The sequence below is a fragment of the Arabidopsis lyrata genome (assembly GCF_000004255.2).
Source record: "Arabidopsis lyrata subsp. lyrata unplaced genomic scaffold ARALYscaffold_5, whole genome shotgun sequence".
In the NCBI taxonomy this organism is placed as follows: Eukaryota; Viridiplantae; Streptophyta; class Magnoliopsida; order Brassicales; family Brassicaceae; genus Arabidopsis; species Arabidopsis lyrata.
In genome coordinates this window covers 11,981,842-12,007,285 of record NW_003302551.1, presented here as the reverse complement: position 1 = coordinate 12,007,285, position 25,444 = coordinate 11,981,842, and the positions used below count along the sequence as shown (strand labels likewise).

The following is a 25,444-nucleotide window of genomic DNA, read 5'->3' as shown; positions in this document are numbered from 1 at the left end:
TAGGATTTGGACCCAATCTCTTGTAATCGTCGCACGACAAGTCACTATGCCACGGAGCTTAACAGTTGATGCAAAAGGGTTCGCCGCATTCCAAGCAGTGTCTCCTAACTCTAGCTTCTTTAGTATATTTGAAGAAGTATCTCCTAACTCCAGCTTCTTTAACAGATTTAGAGAGCTTGTTTACGGACATTAAAGCAGAGCACCTAGGATTTGGACAATAAAATCTCTTTGTTACAGGAATCGAGTCATCTTGAATCCTTTGTTGCCACATCTTTCTTAGTTTAGGTGTCAAAAGATTGACACAGCCAGAGCCGGCCATGAGGCCAAGCAAGGCAAGCTTGTGCTTGCGGCCCCAAATCCCCCATATATATAATCGGCCACATTTTTAACAATAATGTTCAAGTAGTCTAGTTGTTTGAAGTGTGTTATAATGTGTGCAGATGACCAGTTCGAATCCACTAACTCTGTTTTCAATGTTTTTTTTTTTTTTTCATTTTTAATATTTTCTTACAAATCATAGGCTTAAAATTATTTTTTGTAGCTTGTGGCCTTCAAATTCTCAGGGACGGCTCTGGACACAGCTTTCAAAAGTCAGCTTAGACTTGCAGCGGTAATGCGGACATCTAATCACACTTCCCTCGAGTAGCCTCACCTCTACATGTCGTTTCATACACTCAAAACAGAATTGATGACGACATATATCAACACAAAACATCTGATTAGCGTCAACATCATCATCTAAACAAATACTGCAAGTTGTCTTGCGAGTAGCCATGGCTTGGTGAGGAGGCTTCACATGCATGCGGATTTCAGAAGCAATTGCTTCCTTTGCTCGTATATAAGCATATCTGATACTATTTCCAGCCACAAAAACCCGAAAGCTCGACGCAAATTGTTGACTTATACGTTGCATATCAAAGATCAGAATCAGCGAGCAAAAGTGGTAGTGAAATCGAGGAAATTTTTTGAGAATAAAGTTCTCTTATAAACGTGAAATAAAAACAGTGCATATATGCTAGTCTCTTTAAACAGAGATCGAACAACTAAAGCAAAAGCCAAAAGGAAATTAAAGAATAAAAAGGAAACTAATAATTGTAACAAGGAAAAACCCTAAGCAAAAAGGATTAGTGATTCTCTCTCTATTTAAAAAATTATTATTTCCTTTTTTTTTATAACGAAAACAAAAAAAAATATATTTTATACCATCATCTCTGAAAATAAGAAAATCAATCGACACTTACCAAAAACAGTTGCAAATATAAAATTTTATGTAAAAGATTAGTAATTATCTCCATTTTTTAAATATATTTTTAATAATATATCTTATTAACCACGCTACTCTCTGTCTCCCCTTCTTCCTATAACTAAGATCTTTTGCAATCAAACTTGGGACTAACACAGTCATGGAAAGAGACGAAGTAGGCTTTATTTCGAAGAAACGAAGGGTAACCCAATCTACTGTAACAAGATATGTCGACAATGTCTACAGATTGTACTTCAAGGGTTTGGTGAGAAACGATATCGAGGACGGGAAAAAGACGGCGATGGCTGGATTCGGAGTCGCGATTTGCGATCAGATGGATGAGTTGTTATTTGAGATAAAGGAACTAGTGAGCGACGCCAAGATTAACAGCGAAGGAGTTGACATTAGGGCTTTGATTCGTGGGTTAAGTGAATCACTCAATTTAGGGATCAGAAAGGTCGTGATTTATTGTGATGATTATCAGATTTACCAAAATGTAAGTGTTTTCTCTACTTTGTTATTGCTTAGGTTTATATGCACCTTTTAAATGATTTATGAGACGAGAAGAAATTAGATGATTTTCCAATGCAGATAATGACCGGTAAAAGTAACCATAAGCCGGAAAGAGTTATTCAACAACTTATGGAACAAATCCAATGCCTTAGACAAAAATTTGATCTATGTGCAGCTATTCTGGTTCCTCAAAGCGATATTAAGTTTGCTTTTAAACTTGCAAGAGAGGCAATTGTTTCTCAAATCAGTGGCATCTCCAAGGTGAAAGGAGAAGTTTGTGTCATTTGTCAGGAAGAAACCGAGGCCGATCGCATGTTTGTTTTCGATAAATGTCTTCACCGTCATTGCTATTCTTGTGTAAATCAATTTGTGGAAGTGAAACTGGGTGACGGACATGTACCCACATGCCTTGATTATGAATGCAATTTAGAGCTAACTTTTGAAAATTGTAGCAAGGTTTTGAAACCCAAGGTGATTGAGCTGTGGAAACACAAGATGATTGAGGATTCCATTCCCGTTTCCGAGAGAATATATTGCCCATATGTAAACTGCTCGACGTTGATGTCCAAAACCGAGATATCTCGAGCTGATCAAACCTTTGATGGGTCAAATGTTTTGGACTCTTTTGCATAGAATGTAAAAAACCATCGCATTCTGATTTTTCGTGTGCTGAGTACAAGAAACTTCGCCCTGACCTTCTTGTTGATGACTTGAAGCTAAAGTCTCTAGCAAAGGACCAAAAATGGCGCCAGTGTGTCAAATGTGGGCACATGATTGAGCTTATTGAAGGCTGCAACCACATGACTTGCAGGTACATATATACATATTTAACTCGATTAAGCCATATTTCAAGACGAAATGTTCATATTTTATAATGTCAACGTGTCTTTTGTAGATGTGGGTATGAGTTTTGCTACGAATGTGGAGGTAAATGGGATGATCATGATCATGATGATTCTGATTCAGACTCACCTTCTTCTGGTTCTGAATCCGACTCACCTTCTTCTGGTTCTGAGTCAGACTCACCTTCTTCTGGTTATGAGTCAGACTCACCTTCTTCTGGTTCTGAGTCCGATTCTGAGTCCGACTCACCTTCTTCTGGTTATGAGTCCGACTCACCTTCTTATAGTTATGAGTCCGCCTCACCTTCTTCTGATTCAGAGTCGGACTCATCGTCCTCTGGTTCAGAGTCGGACTCATCGTCCTCTGGTTTGGATGAAAGCGGCAGAGAGAAGAGGAAGCGAAGAAGAAGAGCTTGATTGAGGATGTTTTGTTTTTCATGTGGTTCACATCTTGTTGTGTTTGGCTCTTTAATAATTCTTATGATGTTGCTAATAGAACGATTTCTTTTAATTACTATAAGGAAGAAAAAATCAAAGATGGAGGCTTGGTTAAATTTTCTACGTTCTCGTTACTCATCTCCATCTCGTCGATCTGATCAAAAATAAACTAAAACTTCTTCTGTATTTACGGAATATCTATTTTCTTTTGGTCTTTTGGTCTTTTATTTGGGTTTAAATTACTTAGGTTATAATTTTATTCAATAACATAGAAGCCTTTTTACAAAAAAAAAAAAAAAAAAAAAAAAACATAGAAGCCTTACTTGGTCGACAAGTTTTAGAAATTGTAATAATTTCTTAATCGTTGAAAAGAGAAAAAAAAAATGCTTGAGAATCGATGGTTACAAAAATTTGGATCCACTGAATAATTAAGAAGCATGTGCATTGGTTATGGCTTGGTGAGGAGGATTCATATGCATGCGGATTTCAGAAGCAATTGCTTCCTTTGCTAGTTTATTAACATATTTCAATTTGTTAATAAAAAATTGTTCCTTTCTTAACATATTTCAATTTCAATTTGAAGGACAATCGTTCCTTTCTTTTTCTCTCTTCTCTCTCCTCTGTTTTAGATCTAGGGTTTTCTCGAGTCGCAGCCGCCGTAGCTTTATGTTCTTCATCGCCGGTGGCTGGGTCAGGGTTTGAAGCGGTGGTGGGCGCCTTCTTCTCCGGTGATGTGTGGTGTGGTTGGATCCTCTGCTCGATGCAAGTTGGTGGCTCTTCTTCTCGGCTGCTTGGAGGTGCGGTTCCTGCGTTCTGCTGGTCAAGGACGCTGGCGGTTCTGGGACTGTCTCTCTCGGCTCGGTGGCTTCAGAGATGTAGCTCTGGCTTGCGGCGGAAGTTGGGCTTTGGATTGGTGGGTTTCATCACTTTGCGAAGAGATTAACGGTAGATCTTTGGCAGGATCTTAGATGGCTAGATGCGGGTTTCTTTGGCCGGATCTGTGTGGTTTGTGGATAGTTTGAGCCTCTTCCATCTGCCGCCGCCGTGTTTGGCTTTCTCTTCGCCGGATTTGAAGTTCGGTTTGCTCGGGTTGGTTCGAGGGTGCTTGACGGAGGAGGTAAGGGTTAGGTTTGTGTTCTCTCTTCTTGCTAGGTAGGGGAGAAGAGAGGAGAGGTCTCGGTTGTGGCAGATCTACCTTTCCGAGAGGAATGTTCCGGTTGTGGCGTGTTTCCGGCGATGGCTTGAGGCAAGAACCGCTAACTCCGGCTGATTGCTTGTCGTCGGATACTCTGTTGCTATGGAGTCGTCCTTGTTAGCGTCGGTCTTCTAGGTTAGATTTCGTGTTTTCCGGTGTACCGTCCGGATCAGATCTTCTTTTTCCGTCAATCTTCGATTTGGGCTTTTCCTATTTTGTACCCGTGTAATTTCGCTGGCCCAAAAGCCAAAGCCCAGTTTGGGATGAATTTAATATATATAAAAAAAGTAATTTTAAAAAAAAAAAAAAAAAAAAAAAAAAAAAACATATTTCAATTTGATACTATTTCTGGCCACAAAAATCTGAAAGCTCGACGCAAATCTTGCACTTATACGTTGCATATTCATCGCAAAGATCAGAATCAGCTAGTAGAAGTGGTAATGAGATCAATGAAAGGTTTGAGAAGAACGTTCTCTTGATTTTATAACCGTGGAAACAAAAAAACAGAGCATGATGCTCTTTAAATAGAGATTGAACAAAACTAAAGCAAAAGGCAAAAAGGAATTAAAGAATTAAGTAGGAAAAACAGGAAGCAAAAAGGATTAGTGTTTATCTCAATTAAAAACAAACATTGTAGCATCCTGCAAAGATTATAACATACAATAATGAGAATTTATCGATGTACATTAAACGGTGGCAAATATAAACAGAGATTTTTATAAAAGATTAGTGATAATCTCTTTATATATATATATATATATATATATATATATATATATATATATATATATATATATATATATCTTTATATAATAAGTCACAAGTCAATTCATAAAAAACTGCAACCTTCTCTTTCTGACATGTGTCTTAAGTCTCAAATTTTAGTCTTTCACTTTTTTTTTTCTAAACGTAAACCTAATTATTCAAAAAGCAAAAGAAAAAAAAATATTAGAAAAATGATGATCAATCGTTTTTTCAACTGCTTCGTTCCCATGATCTCAAAATGCTCCACTTCGCCTCTCTTCTTCAACAATAAGAGCAACAACATGATTTTCTACAAAAAAAAAGCCTCCACATCTCTTTCTTTTTCTATCAGATAAAAAAAAATTGAATTTGTCGTTCCATGTTTAAATTTGAGGGTTATCATCAATCACATGTATCTTCGTCTTTGCAATTTACAATTTGTTTTCACATTTCTCGAATCTGGCTTATTTTGTTAATCGCCGTTTTTATAATCATCAAATTCTCTATTTCTCAGTTTGTTCCCGTCTTAAATGATTGATTTTACTTTTGGATTTGCAGGTTTATGTTCAAGATGTTCCTAATTACGCCGTCGTTTTTTGAATCGAAATTCGTTCCGACAACTTTTAGACAGAAATCTATCACCCCAAACAGATGTTCTTATCTATAGGTACTTGAATATCAATTAGTACCAAATAATGTGAAGCTTATTTATGACCCGAAGTGAATTACTCTGCTCTAACCTTAGATAGCAGAGCCTCCTTTTGATTTATGATCTATACAGTTTCATCCAATTCTATTTTCTTTTATTGTCAAACTAATAGTTGGTTTGTTCAACTCTATAAAGATCTATTTCTGTTACCATCCTGTCTATTAGTATGATGCTAAGATGTTAAGAGTTTAAAACTTAGCAAAGTAACAAACAACAGATATATCCATTCTCGACGTTTTTTTTGTTGTGTTCAAATAAATTGCAAGTTTTAATTGTGGTGGTACATGTAGTAATATGAAGGTTGAAAAACATTAATAAGAGCGTAACTTTTGTCTGCATTTTAGACTTTGTTTAAAACACACAACTTTTGTCTACGTGTATACTTTGTTTTGCAGAGAAAACTCTTTCTACAAGTGATGTTTGCTTGGAAAAAATGATTTATAATAACTCATCCGTTTATATTTTCATTGATGTTTTGTTTCAGGATTACAAGAAATGCTAAAATTTTTATAGCAGATCAAGATGCATTTAACAACTCAAAACATAGCCTCAGTAAGAGCTTAACTACAGTGAATTCATAAACTTTGTATTTAATTGGTGGTGCCATGCTTCAAACTCAAGAACACAACACCATGGCCACGACGATGAACTATACTGACCAAAACACCACCAATTATCTGCACTCCTAAACTCTTCACGCTCTCTCAAGAACAAACCCACATTTTAAGGTATACATTAAAATTGATTTTCATTTTGTTAATATAACAACATGTGACAGAGATTTATCTTTTAAGATTGAAGTGGTAAAGAAAAAAATTAGTTGGTTTATCTGTAAGTTTGATTAAAGTTTTGCCCGTACGTAGTACGGGCTTAATACTAGTATCTACTAAATCAATAGTCACTTTTTCAATAACTGCAGCTTTCTCTATCTGCCACGTGTCATAAGTCTCAAATTCTCTTCTTTTACTTTTCTACGCCATTTTACTTATTTATTTGATAAAAATATATTCCCACAATTTTCTCCTTTTTTTTCACTTATCTAATTAAACTCACAACTAATCAAAAATATAAAAATCTTTTTCAATTCTTTCTTCCACGTTCCATTTACTCATTTATTTGAGAAAACATTTTTTCCCCACAATTTTCTCCTTTTTTTCCTCGTAACTAATTAAATTTACTATTAATCAAAAGTAAAAAAAAAAGACCTTTTCATTTCTTCCTCCCACGTTCAATTTTTTTTATAACAATTAATAGATCTGATTTTGCTTAAACAATGATTGTGATTTTAATCAAACAATGATTTTTTTTAATCTATAAATCAAACTTAGAATTGATAATTCATTTTTGTTTAGTCTCATTTTATTTTCATTAAATCTTTATGCCAATATAATATTACACATTACTATAATTAGTTTTTTTTTTAAAAAAATATCTAACATTTATATATTTAATTTATTCATCTTTATACTGTATATAAAAATGTAAATTAATTGTTAAAAATAAATTTTAATTATAATTTTACCCCATGCATCGCATGGGCCTTAATACTAGTATATATATATATTCTCAAACACGAGAGTACTCTCTATGCCATATACACTCAAATTAATTCCAACCACCTGAGACAAAACAATCATGGAAAGAGACGAATTAGGCTTTGTTTCGAAAAAACGAAGGGTAAGCCAATCAGCGTCGGCAAAATATGCCGATAATGTCATCCACAAATTGTACTTCAAAGGTTTGGTGAGTAAAGATATTGCGGCGGAGCACGGCAGGAAAAAAACGGCGATGGCTGGTTTCGGAGTTGCGATTTGTGATCAGAATGATGAACTGTTGTTTGAGATAAAGGAACCAGTGAACGACGCCAAAATCAACAACGTAAGAGTTGAGATTAGGGCTTTGGTTCGTGGGTTAAGTGAATCACTCGATTTAGGAATCAGAAAGCTTGTGATTTATTTTGATGACTCTCAGATTTACCAAAAGGTAAGTGTTTTTCTTTACTTAGTTATTGCTTATTGAGTTTATATGCACTTTAAATTATTCATGAGACCTTCAATTGGTTGGTTAATGGTTTAATTAATTAGTAGTGCAATTTCAGCTACGATCTCTAAACTATTCAAACAGTATTAATTCTGTCTTATGTTTAGCAATTAAATTAGATTATTGTGAACTAACTACAAAAGAATTTCTTATTGTAGAATGTTAAAGAGAAGCTATATAATATCTTGATATGTCATGATGACTTTGATTATGATGTTCTCATATTTTGGTTTAACAAGAGAATGAATCTCACTTTTCAATGCAGATAATAACTGGCAAATGTAATCCTAATCAGGAAAGAGTTGTCCAACAACTATTGGAACAAGTCCAACGTCTGAGAAAAAAATTTGATTATAGTAAAGCTATGCTGGTTGCTCAAAACAATATCAAGTTTGCTTTTAAACTTGCAAGAGAGGCAATTGTTTCTCAAACCAGCAGCGCCTCGAAGGTGAAGGGAGAAATTTGTGTCATTTGTCAAGAAGAAACCAAGGCCGATCGAATGTTCGTTATCGATAAATGCCTTCATCGTCATTGCTATCCTTGTGTTAATCAGTTTGTGGAAGTGAAACTGCGAAACGGAACTGTGCCCACATGCCTTGATTTTGAATGCAAGTCAAATATAAGTCTTGAAAGTTGTAGCAAGGTTTTGAAACCTAAAGTAATTGAGCTGTGGAAATACAGGGTGAAAGAGGATTCCATTCCTGTCGCAGAGAGAATCTATTGTCCATATGTAAACTGCTCAACGTTGATGTCCAAAACCGAGATTTCTCCATATGATCAATCCAATGATCGGGCATGTATCAAATGTTCTGGACTCTTTTGCATCGATTGTAAAGTACCATCGCATTCAGGTTTGTCATGTGCTGAGTACAAAAAACTTCACCCTGACCCTCTAGTTGATGACTTGAAGCTAAAGTCTCTAGCAAACGACCAAAACTGGCGTCAATGTGTCAAGTGTCGACAATTGATTGAGCTTAATCAAGGCTGCAACCACATGATTTGCAGGTACATGTATACATATTTAAATCAATTAAGACATAATTAGAGACTAAATGTTTATGTTTTAATATAATATCGTTGTGGCTTTTGTAGATGTGGATATCAGTTTTGCTACAAATGTGGAGTTGAATGGAAGAAGTGTCAAGTGACTTGTCCTACGGGTTGTCCACGTATTGGCCAAGGTAATTTTGATGATGGTGATGGACGTACTGATGAAGATGATTGGGATGATTTTTTTGTTGATGGTGGTTTATCTGATTCTCCCCCTATCCCCAGTTATGCTGATTATTATAGTCTCTATAGTCTATAGTCTTTGTCTTTGCATTAATACAAAGATTTCATAGTTGTAACGAAATACTCTGATGTAACCTCTGCAAGGTTTTCGGATTTTCTTTAATGTTATAAGGAATATTTTCATATATACAATTAGACAAGTTTTTGATTAGTGTCTTTTATCTTCTCGCTTTCTTTATATGTGGCAGATAGATTGATATTTGAAGAGTTAGCTTTAATGTATATTGATTAACCCAAACCGGACCAAATCATATATATTTGTTTTGTTAAAATTCGGTTCTCTTTTTTTCTAAAACAAAATTACCTTAAGCGGTGTTGGTCAACCTGTTAGAAAGAAAATTACCGAATGAGAAAAGAAGTATGTTCAAGTAGATCTCGAGACCTCATAATAATAAGAGTAATTACACTGCATACCTTAAGACTGAGAAGTATTTAAGTCAAAGGAGCAGTGGCACGTTCGTAAATAATGTGTGTGTTTGGTTTGTCTTGAAAAGACCATTATACCCCTATGCTTGTAGAGTCTAGCAGTTGCACCAGACATAATTGCGAAACGAAACCCTCGGCTTATGTGCCGTTTGATATTTGTTAAAAGCGACAGTTTCTCTTTTGCATTTATTGATTTCTGTTGCGTTTCTCTCTGTTGGAAACGTATAACGTGATACGAACATATATATCAGGACACGAAAGCATATAATGGGATGGGAGAAAGATATCGTGGTAAGATATCTCGTAGCTGTGATTTTTTTGTCTTGCCATAATTATTTTTGCATTTAATGCTACTTCTGTAGCAACTTGGGGCAGAGAGAATTGCCAAGCTCTATAAGTCTGTAGGTTCCGCCGTGATTTGCGTGTATCGGATAAACACATATATATCATGATACGTATCATGGTTGCAACACACTATCTCTGCGAGCATTAAATAAGTGGGGACCCACAGAATATTGCATGATATCCCTGTCCCCTACGAAATTCTCTGAGGGAAAACTCCCGCATTTTATTTCAGGGGTATTTTCGTCTGACTTTTTTGAAACCAAAGATTTCTCTCTCTTGTTTTGCAAAGAAAAAAACTTGTGTATGCCAAACCTAATTATTTCTCAAATAATTAGCATACAGCTAATTGACTCTAATAATAATGTATATAAAACCTTACAATTCTTACTTCTACATTAATTACGTGCCCGTCAAGTTTCCTAATTATTTTTTTTTTGTCATCAAGTTTCCTAATTATTAATTTCCTTTTTTTTTATACAAAGTTTTTAATTTCTGTTTGCTTAGGGCTCTTTCTTTCTTAATTACCCCTAATCTATTCTATGTTATATACAGTATTGAGGAGCCGCCTCTGATCTAATCTCTACGAGTCATAAACCCATTTTTATTTTCCTCATCACCGACCATTTGATATAATGTTGTTTTCCTAATTTCTCTTCCCATTTTTGTCTCTGAGCAAAATCACCCTAATTTTAATCACTTTTTAATCCTAAGATTTTGCTAAGATACCCGACATTTATACCGTTGTAGATGCTCTAAGTTTTGTATAACAAAGAAATTTATGTGACAAATTTTAATTGGGCCTCGGCATAAATAAAGCCCAATATTCAAGATAAGCTTCTCTAGAATTCATCTTCCGATGAGCTCCGCCGTCTGTCACAAACAAAAGAGCTGTAAAAATAGTTTGGTTGGTCCAGCACAAGTCATGTTTTCATAGACTCAAAGTTACTAAAATACCCTCATTATTTTCGATGTATAAATCGAAATAAGGAAACCACTGAGATCCAACGGCTGAAAATCAGGTTAGATCTAACCCTAATTAGAGAGTCGGTCCCTTCTGCAGCTATATAAAACCCAATGTTCAAGAAAGCGCTAGGCGCTAAACGGGCGGTGATCCAGTGCCTAGCGCCTAGAACGCCTAATCGGGGTCTAGGCGATTTGTTATGCGGTTTAGACGTTTATAACATAAAACATTATAAATATGATATTATATATAAAAGTTAAATAAAATATCTATATAAAACTAAAAAATATGAAATTAGAAACAAAAATATTCTCTTTGTTGTTGTGTTGTTGGGTTAGTACATTTGGTTGGCGCAGAGATCTGTTTTGTTTGGCTTGATTGGGTCTTATTCTTCGGCTTTTTGTATGGTTTGGCTATGCTTTCCGGGTTTAGTCCTTTGATGGCTCTTGATCTCTGTTTTGGGTTCCTAGATCTTATGCATTGATTGTCTCCTCTCGATTTTGTGTGGTTTCTGGTGGGCTAGGTTCGTGCTTGGGTTTGTCACTCGGATGGTTCATCGTTGCAGGTGCATCTACTAGCTCTCCTCTGAAACTCTTTATTGGTTTTAGTGGTTGGGTTCAAGGCGTAGCAGTGGTGTCGTTCTCCAATGCTTCTCTTGCGAGGTCGTGACCGGTCTTTGTCTGTAGATGGCTTTGATTGGTTCGCTTTGTCCGCGTGTAAGTGTTGGTGTTCCTTCTTGACTTTTCCTCAGTCGTTTTCAAGGGTTTCTTTGAGCTTAGTTTCGTCGTTGCTCTTTATCTTTCTGGAGTTGACGTGTTGGTGTTTATGGCTGGGCTCTGTTGCGGATTGGTCTCGCTCTCTGTTCTGTCGGGTTGTTGCTTGTTGTGCTCTTGGTTTTTCTTATCGAGGCTCATGTTTCTTGGCGCAGCTCCGATGCCAAACTGTTTCTATGGGACTTTTGCGGGATATGATGGATTGAGTTTCAATTTTAGATCTTTGGTTCCTTGTGTTTCTTGCTTTTTGTACCTTGTTACTCTAGTTTGCTTCCCTTGTTTGGGCTTAGTTTTCCGGGGATATCTTTGTCTTCCGCCGGCTTAGTTTTCCGGGGATATTTATGTTTTCCACCGGCTTAGTATTCTACCTTGTATTTCTCTTATGGTTAATCTAATGGAAATAATTCAGACGAAAAAAAAAAAAACTAGATAAAATATTTAATCATATTTATATTAAGTAATATATGAATATTTATAACTATATATACAAATAAAACTCTAATTGAAATTGAAAAACACATTAAACAAGATCAATGTAATTTTAGGTGGTCAAGGCGGTTATCTAGGCGTCGCATGAGAGCCTAGCGACTAGTCGGGACCTAGGCGACCGCCTAGACCGCTTTTTAGAACACTGATAAAACCCAACTCTTCCGCAGCCAGAGATCTAATTCGAAAATGGCTTTACCTTCTCCCCAACCAGTAGATCATAATCCTCTCGATCAATTAGTTAAAAACAGCTTCTCCGTCCGTAGCGATTCTCTCTTCGCCAGTAAGACCTCTCTCTCTCGAAATTGTTTACCGCAATTTCCCTATATTTCTTCGAAGAAGCATTAGATCCGCTTGTTGTTTTGCCTATTTGATAACTGTCTAGATCTGGATTATATACTTTACGTTTACCTTCTTATGGATACGTCGATGAATTAAAACCATCCTATGTAGATCTGATTCAGTAATATTCACCTAATCGATCTTCTAAAATCAGCGGATCTGTTATAGTAAATTAATCACTTGTATTCAAGTTTTTCTTTAATTGATTATGCGTTTTCCGTTTTTTACAGCGGGTACTATATCCGTATTATGGGACGTCCATGAATGCCCCATCCCTGCTAGTTTAAAAGTTCGTGATGTTTTCAATAATATCAAAAAGGTCCTTAGGAATAATGGTTTTTTTGGTCCTGTGGATATTAAACCTTATGTCAATTTGTTGAATATGGATTTGGTGGAAGTCTTTGAAACGATTCCTGTCAGTCTCCTCCCAGGTAATCTTTTACACTTTTAACACTTTCTTTAATTCTTCTTAAACCTTTGTGCATGTCGTGTACCTTGATATATCTTGTTGATATGTATGGTTTCTTTCAGGAGATAGAGGTATCAGACTTGATTACTATCTGATGCACTTCTTTATTCTTGCTATCGACAATGGTGGTTTTCGTCCATTTACTTTGGTACTAATCCTCGGAGACATCTCGGGGCTTGATGAATTATTCAGGGTGATTAATATATTGCAATCTAGATTAAGGTTCAAAGTGCTCATCGCACAGCCTCCAAGGGGATCGGTTCTGTCTTTAACTGAGATCGGGCTTTGCAATGGTCTATTAGCTGGACAAGACCTTCTCATCCAGAATTCTGTGGTGAAGCTCTAGTTTGGCTCCGTTCTTGCTCTAGTTTGCATTGCTTTTTTGCAAGAGTCTGTCTTTTTATTTTCTTATCATTGATGTTTGACGAGTTAGCTTTAATGTATATTGATTTACCCAAACCGGACCAAATCATATATATTTGTTTTGTTAAAATTCGGTTCTCCTTTTTCTAAAACAAAATTACCTTAAGCGGTGGTCAACGGTCAACCTGTTAGAAAAAAAAAATACCGAATGAGAAAAGAAGTATGTTCAAGTTGATCTCGAGACCTCATAAGTCATACTAATATATAAAACGTCTTACCAAAAAAAAAAAAAACAAAAATTAAAACGTTTACAATTCTTACTTCTACAACAATTATGCGTTTCTTTAGTCTTTGGAGAAATTAGTATTACTTGCACGACAAGTTTCCTTTTCTCTATCTTTCATCGTTTTCGTTAAGTTTCCTTTATTTTAATTTCCTTTCTTTTATATAAAAAGTTTTAATTTCTGTTTGCTAAGGCTCTTTCTTTCTTAATTACTTTTAATTTCCTTTTAAGTTTAGATATACAAAGAGAGACCCCTAATCTATTCTATGTCATATTGAGGAGCCGCCTCTGATCTAATCTCTATAAACTATGAGTCATAAATCTTTAAGTATGTGCAACAAATACATGGAGGAAGAAGGAACTCTAGAAGGAAACGATGGCCCAAACCCCACCGGAAAACCCTCACCGGGCGACTTCCATTCTGACACATACAATCTTTACTTTAAGGGTTTGGTAAGGCAGGAAACATCTGCTCAGTTATCAGCGGGATTTAGGGTTGCAATTTGCAGAGAAGAGGATGATTATCTCTTGTTTCAGATGAAAGGATCACTTCATGACTCCAAAGTTACAGTTTTGGAGGCTGAGCTTATGGCACTGAAGCGAGGACTAACCGAAGCCGTGAGTTTGGGGATCAATCATATCTCAATCTGCTGTGATAGTTTTCAGATTTTTGAATTGGTAAGTTTTCTTGGATGTTAAGTTTCACACATCATCTTTTTGGTTCAATCTCGTAATTGATGTTTTGCCTTGAATGTTTTAGGTCATGAGGAGATCCGCACCTGAGCAAGAGAACATCGCCTTGCTAATGGATGATGTACAACGCATAAGACGAGAACTGACATCTAGCATTCCTGTTACTGTGACTAAAAATCAAGCCAAGTTTGCGTATAAGCTTTCAAAGGAATTAATAGGCATACGTACGCCTCCTACTGAGAAGAAGACTTGCGGCGGGGTTAGTATCGAACCTGAACCCATGTTTTCCGTTGCTTTATGTCGTCATCAATTCGGTGTGGAGTGGATGAAACAACATATAGAAGTGAGGCTAATCGAGGGAGACGTACCGAGATGTCCTCATTATGGCTGCACATCAATCCTAACTCTTAAAAGTTGTGCCCATCTTTTGACACCTAAACTAAAAGAGATGTGGGAACAAAGGATCAAAGAGGATTCAATTCCTGTATGTGACAGATTTCATTGCCCAAATCCAAGGTGCTGGGCTTTGATGTCGAAAACCGAGCTCTTTGAGTCTACTGAAGATGGAGTTAGGAGATGCTGCTTTAAATGCCGCAAACCCTTTTGCATTAACTGCAAAGTTCTGTGGCATAGTAACTTGTCTTGCAAGGAATACAAGACGTTGGGTCTAAATCCTAAAACAATATCGCGTCAATGTAAAAAGTGCCAACACATGATCAAACAAACGCATAAAACCATCAATGTGACTTGCAGGTATCATCATTAATCACATTCTATAGCTATTATATATGAATGATTATAAACCATTTTTGGAATTTGATTATGTTTTCGGCTATTTAACATTGTGATATACATGGTTGATGTATAGGTGTGGTTATTCGTTTTGCTACACATGTGGAGCTCAATGGAAGCTTGGAGGTTGCCGTCATCATAGCCAAATGGTGGCGGATGTGTTGGTTCCCGGTTTTATCTTCTTTTTTCTTTCAATGATTATTTGCTCAATTAGTCGTCGTGTTTAATCCAAACACATAGATTAATAGGTGTTTTAATTCTCTTTTCCATCTCTTTCTTACAATATTTCTTTATTAAATTTGACAATTTTAAGATTTCATCTCTGAGGCTTTGGATTTTCCTTATATCTATATTTACTTTCAGTACTATTATTGCTCTTAAAATCTATAGAGATTAGTAGAATCACTTAAGCCGCATCAAAAGCACATTACAACGTTAAATACTGGAGTTTAATTTAAGAACAATTTTTGGGTTCACCCCTAGGGGTGAACTCTTATATTCACCCCTTTAATTAGTTTAACCAATCATTATTTGAATATATAGGATCACGTGAATGCAATCACTTTGTATAGGATTATGTATGCTTCTTGTTTTGGGTTTGTAATTATGTTGTTTTGACCCTCTTTTCATGTGTCTAGTCTCATGAAATCAATGTGTTTTTTTGTTTGTTTTTTGGTAAAACTCATGAAATCAATGTTCCTACGAAGAAGATGGAGTTGTCAATTTTTATTTTTACTTATTTTATTTGATTGAGTTGTCAGTTATTGTCAATTAATTAAGTACAAGAATCATATGCATTGTAAGTAGTATAAAACTAATGCAATCAATTAAGTTTGACTTCACCATCATCGGTGATGAATTTTCCATTACCAGGATTAATGGCAGCAAAGAAGAAGAAAGCAACATTTAAGAGGACGAGTGGTTTAATATCTTGAATTGGTATGGTCTCAATGTTGAGTTGCGCTAGTGCTCGTTTCCCAGTTATAAGCTTGCATTATGATTGTTTCTTGGAATATAAGGGTTCACCCCTAAAGGTGAATACAAGAATTGTTCTTAATTTATTCTTTAATCTTTAGTTCACATTTATTTTGAACTATATATATATATTGAAATTCATATGTTATAAAATAATAATGTATATATTAAAAGATTACCTTAAATCTAATAAAAAGTTTATTTTTCTTCAATGTTAATACTTCTTGTGAATAAACTTATCAACTTCTTATCTCTATTACTTTTCTCTGCACATTACATTCTAGTTCTTTGTTCTCATATCACACATTTCTAAACCAAGGATAATTTTAAAATCTCTAAGAAATCAGAATCTAATTCTCTTACCAACGAAGTATTATCATCAAATTAGTTTTATGTCAAATATTGTGTCAGAAGCAAGAAGTGGAAACTAAGGAACAACAAATTATTCAACAATTTGAGAACATTCATCATTTCACGCAAGAGTTCTAGTAAGCATATTACCAACTCAACTAGAAACTCTTTCACAAGCAGTGTTGACGTTTATGTTCTTACACACCTGATTTTTTTAGATACAACTACATTAATGTTTGATTAAGTTATGTAAATGAAGAAAAAAAAAAATTATGTACATGATTCACAACAAATCATTCACCAATATACTCATCTCTTTCTTTCTTTTTTGGCTATAAAAGCATAGAAATATGTTGGTGTGAGTGAACCAGCTAGGGTTAGGGCTGTTTTTTTAGGTCTAAGCAAACGTAGAGGTAATCTTCTGTTATTCTGTTGCGTGATCGTGTGGCCTCGAGCTCAGGCGAAGCGATGAGAGATAGGAAATACTTGGAGACTAAAGATAGAGTTGGACAATAGAATCTCGAGACACCAGCCAAACAATGGAGAACGAGGTCCTTCAGTAACGAAGAAAACAACGTCGCAGGAGGGTCTGGGAGCTAGGTTCTAAATGTAGGGTTTCATTAAAACATGTTTGTGAAATGAAATTTGACACTCATAACTCATTGAACTCTAACCAAATCTTGTCATTTTTTGTGGGAAATTCTCTATGGTTACCGATCAATCAATGATTCAATATCCATAAACAAAGAGATAAAAATACAAATACGAATAAAATGAGACTCAATTCAGTAACACTTACTCAGCCCGATTATCGGCTTCCTTAACAGTAGGTCCTCCTTCCTCTGCTTCATTATCGGCTTTGCTCACTTCTTTGCCTTTAGCTAAAGCAGTAGTGATCTGTATAGCTTCTTCTACAGTTGGTTCAGGTACCTTCACAGGCTGAAACCGTCTCTCCAATGCAGGATCTTTCTCAATGTGCTTCCTGTACACATCCAATGTTGTTGCACCAATACACTACAACCGTAAAAAAAAACATCGTACAACTTGAGTTTCCGGTTCTATTTATTGACATTTGACATCATTAGAATGATAAAAAGAATTGAGAAAATTTACCTGCAATTCACCTCTTGCTACAGCTGGCTTTAAGATGTTAGCAGCATCGGTCGCACCTTCAGCGGCTCCTGTACCAATGAGCATGTGCATTTCATCAATAAACAGAATTATGTCTTCACTTTGCCTGATTTCCTCCATAAGCTTCTTCAGTCTTTCCTCGGATTCTCCACGGTATTTTGTTCCAGCCACTAGAAGACCCTTATCAAGGGTTATAACCTGACAAAAAAAATACAAGTAAAATTGTGCATTCATTGATCACGGCTATTCCCCGCCACATTCTCTCAAACGCTAAGGAAAGAAAGAATTGGACGAGGTCAAGACCGTCATAAAAAGTAGAAGTAAATTACTTGAAACATACTACATATTTGTGCACTCTAACTAAGCCTCTTAAGTTCATTACAAATGATCCAATGGGAGATTATTTACCGTCTTCCCCTTGATTGTTTCAGGAACATCACCACTAGGGATTCGCTGTGCAAGTCCTTCCGCTATTGCTCTCTTTCCAACTCCACGTTCTCCAATAAGACACGGGTTGTTCCTAGTTCTTCGAGCCAAGATCTGGATCGCTCGTTCGATCTGTGGCTGCCTTCCAACAACCGGATCAAGTTTACCCTGCCATATAAAGAGAAAAAACAAATTTATCAGCAGAAACTTTCAAGCATAAACATGACACTCTCTTCAAGATGAGTACACATTTTTATTACCTCCTCTGCTAATTTAGTTAAGTTAGTCCCATACTCTTCTAGTGTTGCCATTCTGTTTCCGATGTTTCCTCCACCAACGCTTGATGTGACTTCATTGTTTCCCCCGACCATACGTATAACCTGCAAATGATATATGTATCCCTAAATGTAATCAAGAATTGGTTTACTAAGATATAACATTAACAAGAATAGGTGCATTTACCAGTGTCCGGATATTACTAGGACCTGCACCCAATATCTCCAAGACACGAACTGCAATACCCTCCCCTTCACGAAGTAGACCAAGCAAAAGGTGCTCTGAACCAATGTAGTTATGCCCTAGAATTTAAAATATATAGCAACAAGAGTGAAGTAAGCTTATGTCTTGAACAACACATAACAAGCTCCAAGCCTAAATATTAATAAATAGCAAAAGATCCTTACCAAGTTGTCGAGCTTCCTCTAGTGACAAATCCAGAACACGCTTTGTTCGAGGAGTTAAAGGAATCTCCAGTGCACAAAATCCACTGCCTCTTCCAATTATCTTTTCCACTTCCACACGTGAATCTTTAAGATTGATCCCCATGGATTTAAGAACCTTTGCAGCGATCCCAGTCCCTTCCCCAATTAGACCTAGCAGTATCTGCTCAGTCCCAACAAAGTTATGGCCAAGTCTCCGAGATTCCTCTTTAGCCAGCATAATGACCTTAATTGCTCTTTCGGTAAAACGCTCAAACATCGATTTGGGTATGCATCGGCTAGCTTTTGCTTTTCAGGTTGAGATTAAAACGAAATCTTGACCAGGCCTTGCCGTAAGATCTCTGGAAGCCCTAAACCCTGAGAAGCTCTGAATTCTCGAAACAGGTTTCATATTCGAACTAGGTTAAAAATTTAGGGTTCCTTATGATTCAAGTATACACAACCTTAAAAAAAAAAAGTATAAGGAACCCTAAAATTGATTGATTGATTGTTTTTGATTGATTGTTCCTTATGATATACTTTTTTTAAAAAAATGCTAAAATTTAAAATTACTAGTTTTAAAATAAATTTAAATTGGAGTTTTAAAAATGCTAAAAGACGTAAATCAGAGTTTATTTAAAAGTGGCTTCATAAAACAATCAATCAAAAACCTTCCAATGACAAACTTGCCCGACAAGTTTTCCTTTATTTTAATTTTCTATTTTCTTAGGTTTTTTTTCTTTTAAGTCTTAAAATTTAATACCCTTTTTGCGTTTAGGTTTTCGATCCCTATCCCTATATAAAAAGACTTTGTTACTTTCCAACAACTATGTCATATTCTCACGAGCCGCCGCCTCTGCTCTAGCTATATAATGCTGCACCATATATATATGAAGAAAGAAGGCACTCTAGTACGAGAAGACGATGGCCCAAAACCCGCCGGAAAACCCTCACCGGGAGACAGGGCCGGCCCAAACTATTTGAGTGCCTAAAGCAAAAAAATTTTTGGCCCATTAACAAAAGCTGTTATTAAAAAAAAATACAAGTTCTAATATGTATGGGATTCGAAACCGTGACCTGTACAACAATAAACTTCAATCTAACCACTAGACCACAGTAACATTTTAAAAATTAATGCCCCTAAAACTACTTATAATTATTTGATGCCTAAAGCCCTTGCTTCATGGGCTTTACCCATGGGCCGGCCCTGCCGGGAGACTTCAATTCTGAATCCTCCAACCTTTTACTTCAAGGGTTTCCTAAGGGAGGAAACAACAGGGTTATTGGCGGGATTTGGGGTTGCAATTTGCAGAGAAGAGGATGATAGTTTCTTGTTTCAGATGAGGAGATCACTTCATGACTCTGTCAATACAGTTTTGGAGGCTGAGCTTATAGCATTGAAGCGAGGACTAACAGAAGCTGTGAGTTTGGGGATCAATCATATCACAATTTACTCTGATAATTATCAGATTTTTGAATTGGTAAGTTTTCTTGGCTGATAAGTTTCACATGTCTTTCATTCAGTCTCGTAATTGATGTTTTTTTGCCTTGAATGTTTTAGGTCATGGAAAGATCCGCGCCTGAGGAAGAGAACATCGCCTTGATAATGAATGATGTGCAACGTATCAGACAACAATTGACATCTAGCATCCCTATTCTTGTGACTGGAAACCATCAATCTAAGTTAGGTTACAAGCTTGCAATGGAATCAATAAACATACCGTACATACGTATGCCTGCTGCTCATAAGAACACTTGCGGTATCTGTTTCAATGATAATATCAAAGCTGAGAAGATGTTTTCCGTTGCATTATGCCGTCATCAATTCTGCGTGGATTGCTTGAACCCACATATAGAAGTGTCAAAATAGGGATTGAGTTTGTAAAATATGCTTCTTATTAATTCTGTTCCAAGACCAAATGTCTTATATAGACGACGATATACATACGTTTAACCTAATGTGTTTTGTACAAGAAAGTAATTAAGTGGGCTAAGAGGCCTCATGGCCCAAGACCCCCCCGCAAGCTGGAGTATGGAGATTGCAAATACCCAGCTTGAGAATAAACGCTTCAAACTCTCGTTTTCCAAGAGCTTTTGTCATGATATCCGCAAGTTGCGACGTCGTCTTGACGTGTTTCGTAGCAATTGTACCATTAATGATCTCATCACGAACAAAATGAACGTCCCTACCAACATGCTTAGTACGAGCATGATAAACCGGATTCTTAGCCAAGCTAATAGCAGAGAGACTGTCTGAGTACAAAGTGATTGGTGCGTCACATTTAATACCAAGAGCAGGAAGAAGAGCGCGAAGCCAGAGAAGCTCACTTACAGTGTCAGCCATAGCGCGATACTCGGCTTCGGCGGATGAACGTGAAACAACATCGTGTTTCTTTGTTTTCCATGATATAGGAGAGCCTCCTAATTGAATAAACCATCCCGTGAGAGATCGTTGTGTCATTGGACATTTACTAAAATCAGAATCACACCAACCGGTTAGAACCAAAGTCGTGTTTGCGCGAAGGAGAATACCTTGTCCAGGACTTGATTTAAGGTAGCGAACAACACGTAAGGCAGCTTCCCAGTGAGCGGATTTGGGATCATGCATGAACTGAGAGAGTATGTGTATGGCATATGACAGTTCCGGCCGAGTAGTACCAAGATAAATCAACCTTCCTACAAGACGACGATACCTAGCAGGATCGGAGATGGTATCACCAGAAGCTAAACCAAGCTTGTGGTTTTGTTCCAAGGGATGAGAGACTGGTTTGACTCCTAGTAAGCCGGTTTCAGAGATGATGTCGATGGCATACTTTCGTTGACACAAATAAATTCCCGTAGGACTCCGAGCTACCTCTATACCCAAGAAATAGCGAAGAACACCAAGGTCTTTCATGTAGAAACAAGCACTTAGATATTGTTTAAACTCATTGATGATGGCAAGTGTAGTACCCGTAATGATCAAGTCATCTACATATACAAGGACGTGTAGCCGTGTGCCTTGTCTTTCAAGAGTAAAAAGAGAATAATCCGAGATGTCTTGTGTGAATCCATATTCTTTAAGAGCGGTAGTGAGCTTAGCAAACCAACAACGAGGAGCTTGTTTCAAACCATATAAAGCTTTCCGTAACCGACAGACCTTGCTTTTATCATCGGGTCGGAACCCCGGAGGAAATTGAATGTAGACTTCCTCGTCGAGATCACCGTGAAGAAAAGCATTGTGGACGTCCATTTGATGAACTTCCCAATCCATGGAGGCAACTTGTTGAAGGAAAGCGCGAATTGTAACCATCTTAGCAACGGGAGCAAAAGTTTCGGAATAATCAATACCTTCAGTTTGATTGTTACCAAGAACCACTAACCTTGCTTTATGGCGTTCAAGAGTACCATCCGATTTGTATTTGAGACGGAAAACCCATTTACAACCGAGTGCTTTCTTTCCTGGAGGTAAATCCTCAACAGTCCAAGTACCAAGATCCTCAAGAGACACAATTTCATCAGTCACTGCATTGCGCCAATTTTCATCTAAAATGGCCTCTTTGTAGCTATATGGTTCAGTACCAGAAGTGATAGCAAGAAGATAAGCCTGATAATTTTCAGAAAATTGGGAACTTGATATGTAGTTATCAATAGGATACGGAGTAGCTGAGGGATAAGGTTGATGCATAAGAGTGGTGACATAATCAGCTAATTTAACTGGTGGAAACTTAGCTCGCTTGCCTTTCCCGAGAACCTCAATTTCTGGTGATGCCGTATCAGACGACGAAGTGGAGGAATTCGGAGATACGGGAGAGGATGGAGCAGATGCCGTCGTCGTTGGAGAAGGGATCTCCTCAATATTGGAACTGTCGTCGTCGAGACTAGAAGAATCAGTGGTAGCAATTTCATTTTCATCAACGAGAACAGTGGGCAAGACAGAGGATGGCAGAGCAACAGTTGAAACCGGAGTTGCGGGAGCAGTGGTGACCGGAGTTTCTTGAGTGGTGGAGGATAACACCGGTGATGTGTTTGACGGATCATCAGCAAAAAATTCTTCCGGAGCTGACGAAGACAAAATATCAATGTCGGAGAGTTGGAAGTGAAACTCTGTTTCTTTAAAAACAACATCACGAGAAATGGAGATTTTACCAGTTTCAATATTGTAGACACGCCATCCTTTCTTTGCAAATGGATATCCGAGAAATATCGATTTGTTACTTCGACTTTCAAACTTGTCACCGTCGTGCTTTTGATTGTGAACATAGCAAATGCATCCAAAAACACGGATGTGATTCATAGGCGGAGGGCGATTATAAATCAGTTCAAATGGTGTCTTGCCGTTAAGAAGTGGAGTCGGTGTTCTATTGATGAGATAAGCTGCGGTAAGAGCACAATAACTCCAAAATTCAACCGGTAAGTGAGCTTGAAAACGAAGTGCACGAGCTACATTTAAAATGTGTCTATGTTTCCTTTCAACTCGACCGTTTTGTTGTGGTGTACCGACACAAGACGTCTCATGAATGATGCCTTGTTCAGCGAAGAATGATGATAAACAAACAAACTCCGTACCATTGTCACTCCGAATGGTTTTGATCTTAGTAGAGAATTGTCTTTCGACAAGAGAAATAAAATTCTTGAGATGCATTGGAGCTGTTTGTTTAGAAGGTAAGAGATACAACCACACTGCCCTTGAATAATCATCTACGATTGTGAGAAAGTAACTAGACCCGCAGATTGAAGTAGTCCTATAAGGACCCCATAGATCACAATGCACTAATTCAAAAGCAAACGTAGTTTTATTACTGCTCAAAGGAAAAGGATCCCTTGTTTGTTTAGCTCTAATACATATCTCGCAAGTCTTTGAATCAAAATCACTGCTACTAAAATCTGAAAACTGCAACATCTTTAAAGCTTTCAAGGAAGGATGTCCTAGACGACAATGCCACAACTGCGAAGAAGATGAATCCACTCGTGTCATTGTTGCTGCGGTCTCCATTCCTCGTAAGAAATATAATCCATTGTGCTGCCTACTAGCTCCAATCAGAGTCATAGTGATGCGGTCCTGAATAATACACACTTTGTCAGTAATTTGAAAGATGCAGCCTCTTGCTTTAGCTAACTGTGAAACTGAGATTAAGTGACAATGGAGTCCATCGACGAAGAAAACTTCATGGAGCTCTAGAGTGGAGCCTAAATGAACACGTCCGTGTTTTGTGGCTGTAGTGAACCTTCCATCCGGAAGTTTAATCAAAACAGGAGGCATATCGCATACATCACGTAAAAACTCAAGAGTTCCAGTCATGTGATTAGTTGCGCCTGAATCAATAATCCAAGACTCAATGAAAAACTTACCAGAACGAGTATCCTTGGAGGTTTGATTTCGTTCTTCAAGCATCTGTCGAAGCTGCTGCCATTGAGTGTCACTAAGACCGCTGATTCCAACCCGATCGGCATCAGTTAATGGAGAATTAGAAGTAATCGCAGAGTTGGCACTTACACCGGAGGAGACATGGTTTGCAGATGTACCACGCCCAACACTCTGTTTTCCTTTAAAAGAAGTTGCGGAGCCTCTGCCATTACCAGTTGCTGAATTATTGCCACGTGAAGCAGATGTATTGTTGCGATTGCGTAGTTTTTCTTCAAGCCATGGTGGATACCCGATCTTTTTGAAGCAATTTTCGGCTAAATGACCAACACGGCCACAATAAGAGCAGACTCTGTTTTCAAGTGAATCTCTGCTCTCGGTGAAAGTTCGTGTTCGTGGGGAAGTTTGAACCGCAAAGCTAACACCGTCATTCCTTTCATCGTTCAGACGACTCAAGGATTTAGACTCCTCGTCTTGAGTCAAAGTGTTGTATGCTTCCTCGAGAGAAGGTAGTGGAATGCGAGAGAGCAATGCAGATTTGACGGCACCATACACGGATTCGTCAAGACCCATGAGGAATTGATGAAGTTTGTCTTCCTCACGCTCTTTCCGAACCTCTTCCATCGTCTTAGCTTGTTGATAATCGGCTAAGCTCCTCCATAGCTGTGAAAGCTTCCCGTAATATGTTTCAATAGGTAAGCCTTTTTGGCGACATGTAGCTAACTCTGTTTTGAGACGTTGAACTCTTTGCCCGTTCTTAACTCCAAATCGTTTTTGAATGTGTGACCACAGCTCGTGAGAGTCGTCAAGATGAGACATAGAGGTGGAGATACTCTCATGAATGAGCTTCATCCACGAAACAACAAGAGCATTGTTAGCTATCCAATCTTCGAAGTCGGGATCTGTTGCAACAGGTTGAGGAATTGAACCATCAGCAAAGCCAAACTTCTTCCTAGCTTTTAAAGCTAAGCGCAAATTGGTGGCCCATTCATCGTAGTTGGGACCACGCAAAAGCGGTTTTGAGATCAAAGTGCCTGGATTATCGCTGGAGGTTAGGTCATATGGCGAGATAGTTCGCCGCACCGGTGCCGTAGTGGTGGTGAGAGCAGCTTCGGTGCTCATCGTGAAGGTGTTTTGTCAAAGAAAGAATTGATGACAAATAGGTCAAACAAAGGAAGAAGATAAACAGAATTTGAGAGAAGTGATTTCTTGTAGCGGAAGTAGAGATCACAAGATCAAGCACAAAACCTTTTAGTAGTTAGGTTTTTGCTCTGATACCATGTCAAAATAGGGATTGAGTTTGTAAAATATGCTTCTTATTAATTCTGTTCCAAGACCAAATGTCTTATATAGACGACGATATACATACGTTTAACCTAATGTGTTTTGTACAAGAAAGTAATTAAGTGGGCTAAGAGGCCTCATGGCCCAAGAAGAAGTGAGACTAGTAGAGGGAAGAAGTGTACCAACATGTCTCATTACGGCTGCAAATCGAACTTGAATCTTAGAAGTTGTGCCTATCTTTTGACACCTAAAGTACAAAAGATGTGGCAACGAAGGATCAAACAA

General features: G+C 37.4%; 6 protein-coding genes and 1 long non-coding RNA gene across 8 annotated transcripts; 6 read left to right on the top strand and 1 right to left on the bottom strand.

The window, feature by feature from the left end:
• The first annotated feature begins 1,841 nt into the window (after nt 1–1,841).
• On the top strand, nt 1,842–3,109 carry LOC110228471 (E3 ubiquitin-protein ligase HEL1-like). Its single transcript, XM_021026080.1, is given in 2 exon segments — nt 1,842–2,357; nt 2,360–3,109. Coding segments are annotated over 2 exon segments (744 nt in total). The 5' UTR covers nt 1,842–1,885; the 3' UTR covers nt 2,632–3,109.
• Nucleotides 3,110–7,843: 4,734 nt separating this feature from the next.
• Nucleotides 7,844–9,418, top strand: LOC110228470 (probable E3 ubiquitin-protein ligase RNF144A). The gene has a single exon (XM_021026077.1). It carries the CDS (start codon nt 7,984–7,986, stop codon nt 8,767–8,769), a length of 786 nt encoding a protein of 261 aa, XP_020881736.1. The 5' UTR covers nt 7,844–7,983; the 3' UTR covers nt 8,770–9,418.
• A 1,707-nt stretch (nt 9,419–11,125) lies between these two features.
• On the top strand, nt 11,126–11,947 carry LOC110228475. Its single transcript, XR_002332030.1, has 2 exons — nt 11,126–11,465; nt 11,678–11,947. It is a non-coding gene; the product is annotated as an uncharacterized LOC110228475 (long non-coding RNA).
• Nucleotides 11,948–12,162: 215 nt separating this feature from the next.
• On the top strand, nt 12,163–13,312 carry LOC9311801. The gene is made up of 3 exons (XM_021026085.1): nt 12,163–12,291; nt 12,581–12,781; nt 12,882–13,312. The coding sequence occupies exons 1-3, from the start codon at nt 12,198–12,200 to the stop codon at nt 13,163–13,165; spliced, it is 579 nt and encodes a 192-aa protein (XP_020881744.1). The 5' UTR covers nt 12,163–12,197; the 3' UTR covers nt 13,166–13,312.
• Nucleotides 13,313–13,627: 315 nt separating this feature from the next.
• LOC110228474 (ATP-dependent RNA helicase DEAH12, chloroplastic) lies at nt 13,628–15,177 on the top strand. Its single transcript, XM_021026088.1, has 3 exons — nt 13,628–14,143; nt 14,226–14,911; nt 15,027–15,177. Exons 1-3 carry the CDS (start codon nt 13,775–13,777, stop codon nt 15,175–15,177), a joined length of 1,206 nt encoding a protein of 401 aa, XP_020881747.1. The 5' UTR covers nt 13,628–13,774.
• A 1,758-nt stretch (nt 15,178–16,935) lies between these two features.
• Nucleotides 16,936–18,931, bottom strand: LOC9313476 (chaperone protein ClpC2, chloroplastic). 2 transcript variants are annotated; one of them, XM_021026067.1, is made up of 6 exons: nt 18,517–18,931; nt 18,296–18,411; nt 18,094–18,213; nt 17,816–18,004; nt 17,390–17,605; nt 16,936–17,290 (listed from the first exon to the last, which is right to left on the bottom strand). In XM_021026067.1, exons 1-6 carry the CDS (start codon nt 18,809–18,811, stop codon nt 17,072–17,074), a joined length of 1,155 nt encoding a protein of 384 aa, XP_020881726.1. In that variant the 5' UTR covers nt 18,812–18,931; the 3' UTR covers nt 16,936–17,071. The 2 variants fall into 2 exon arrangements, with proteins under 2 accessions (XP_020881726.1, XP_020881727.1); XM_021026068.1 differs by having other exon boundaries at nt 17,816–18,001.
• Nucleotides 18,932–19,727: 796 nt separating this feature from the next.
• Nucleotides 19,728–20,401, top strand: LOC110228521. Its single transcript, XM_021026175.1, has 2 exons — nt 19,728–20,012; nt 20,093–20,401. Exons 1-2 carry the CDS (start codon nt 19,728–19,730, stop codon nt 20,399–20,401), a joined length of 594 nt encoding a protein of 197 aa, XP_020881834.1.
• Nucleotides 20,402–25,444: the final 5,043 nt, after the last annotated feature.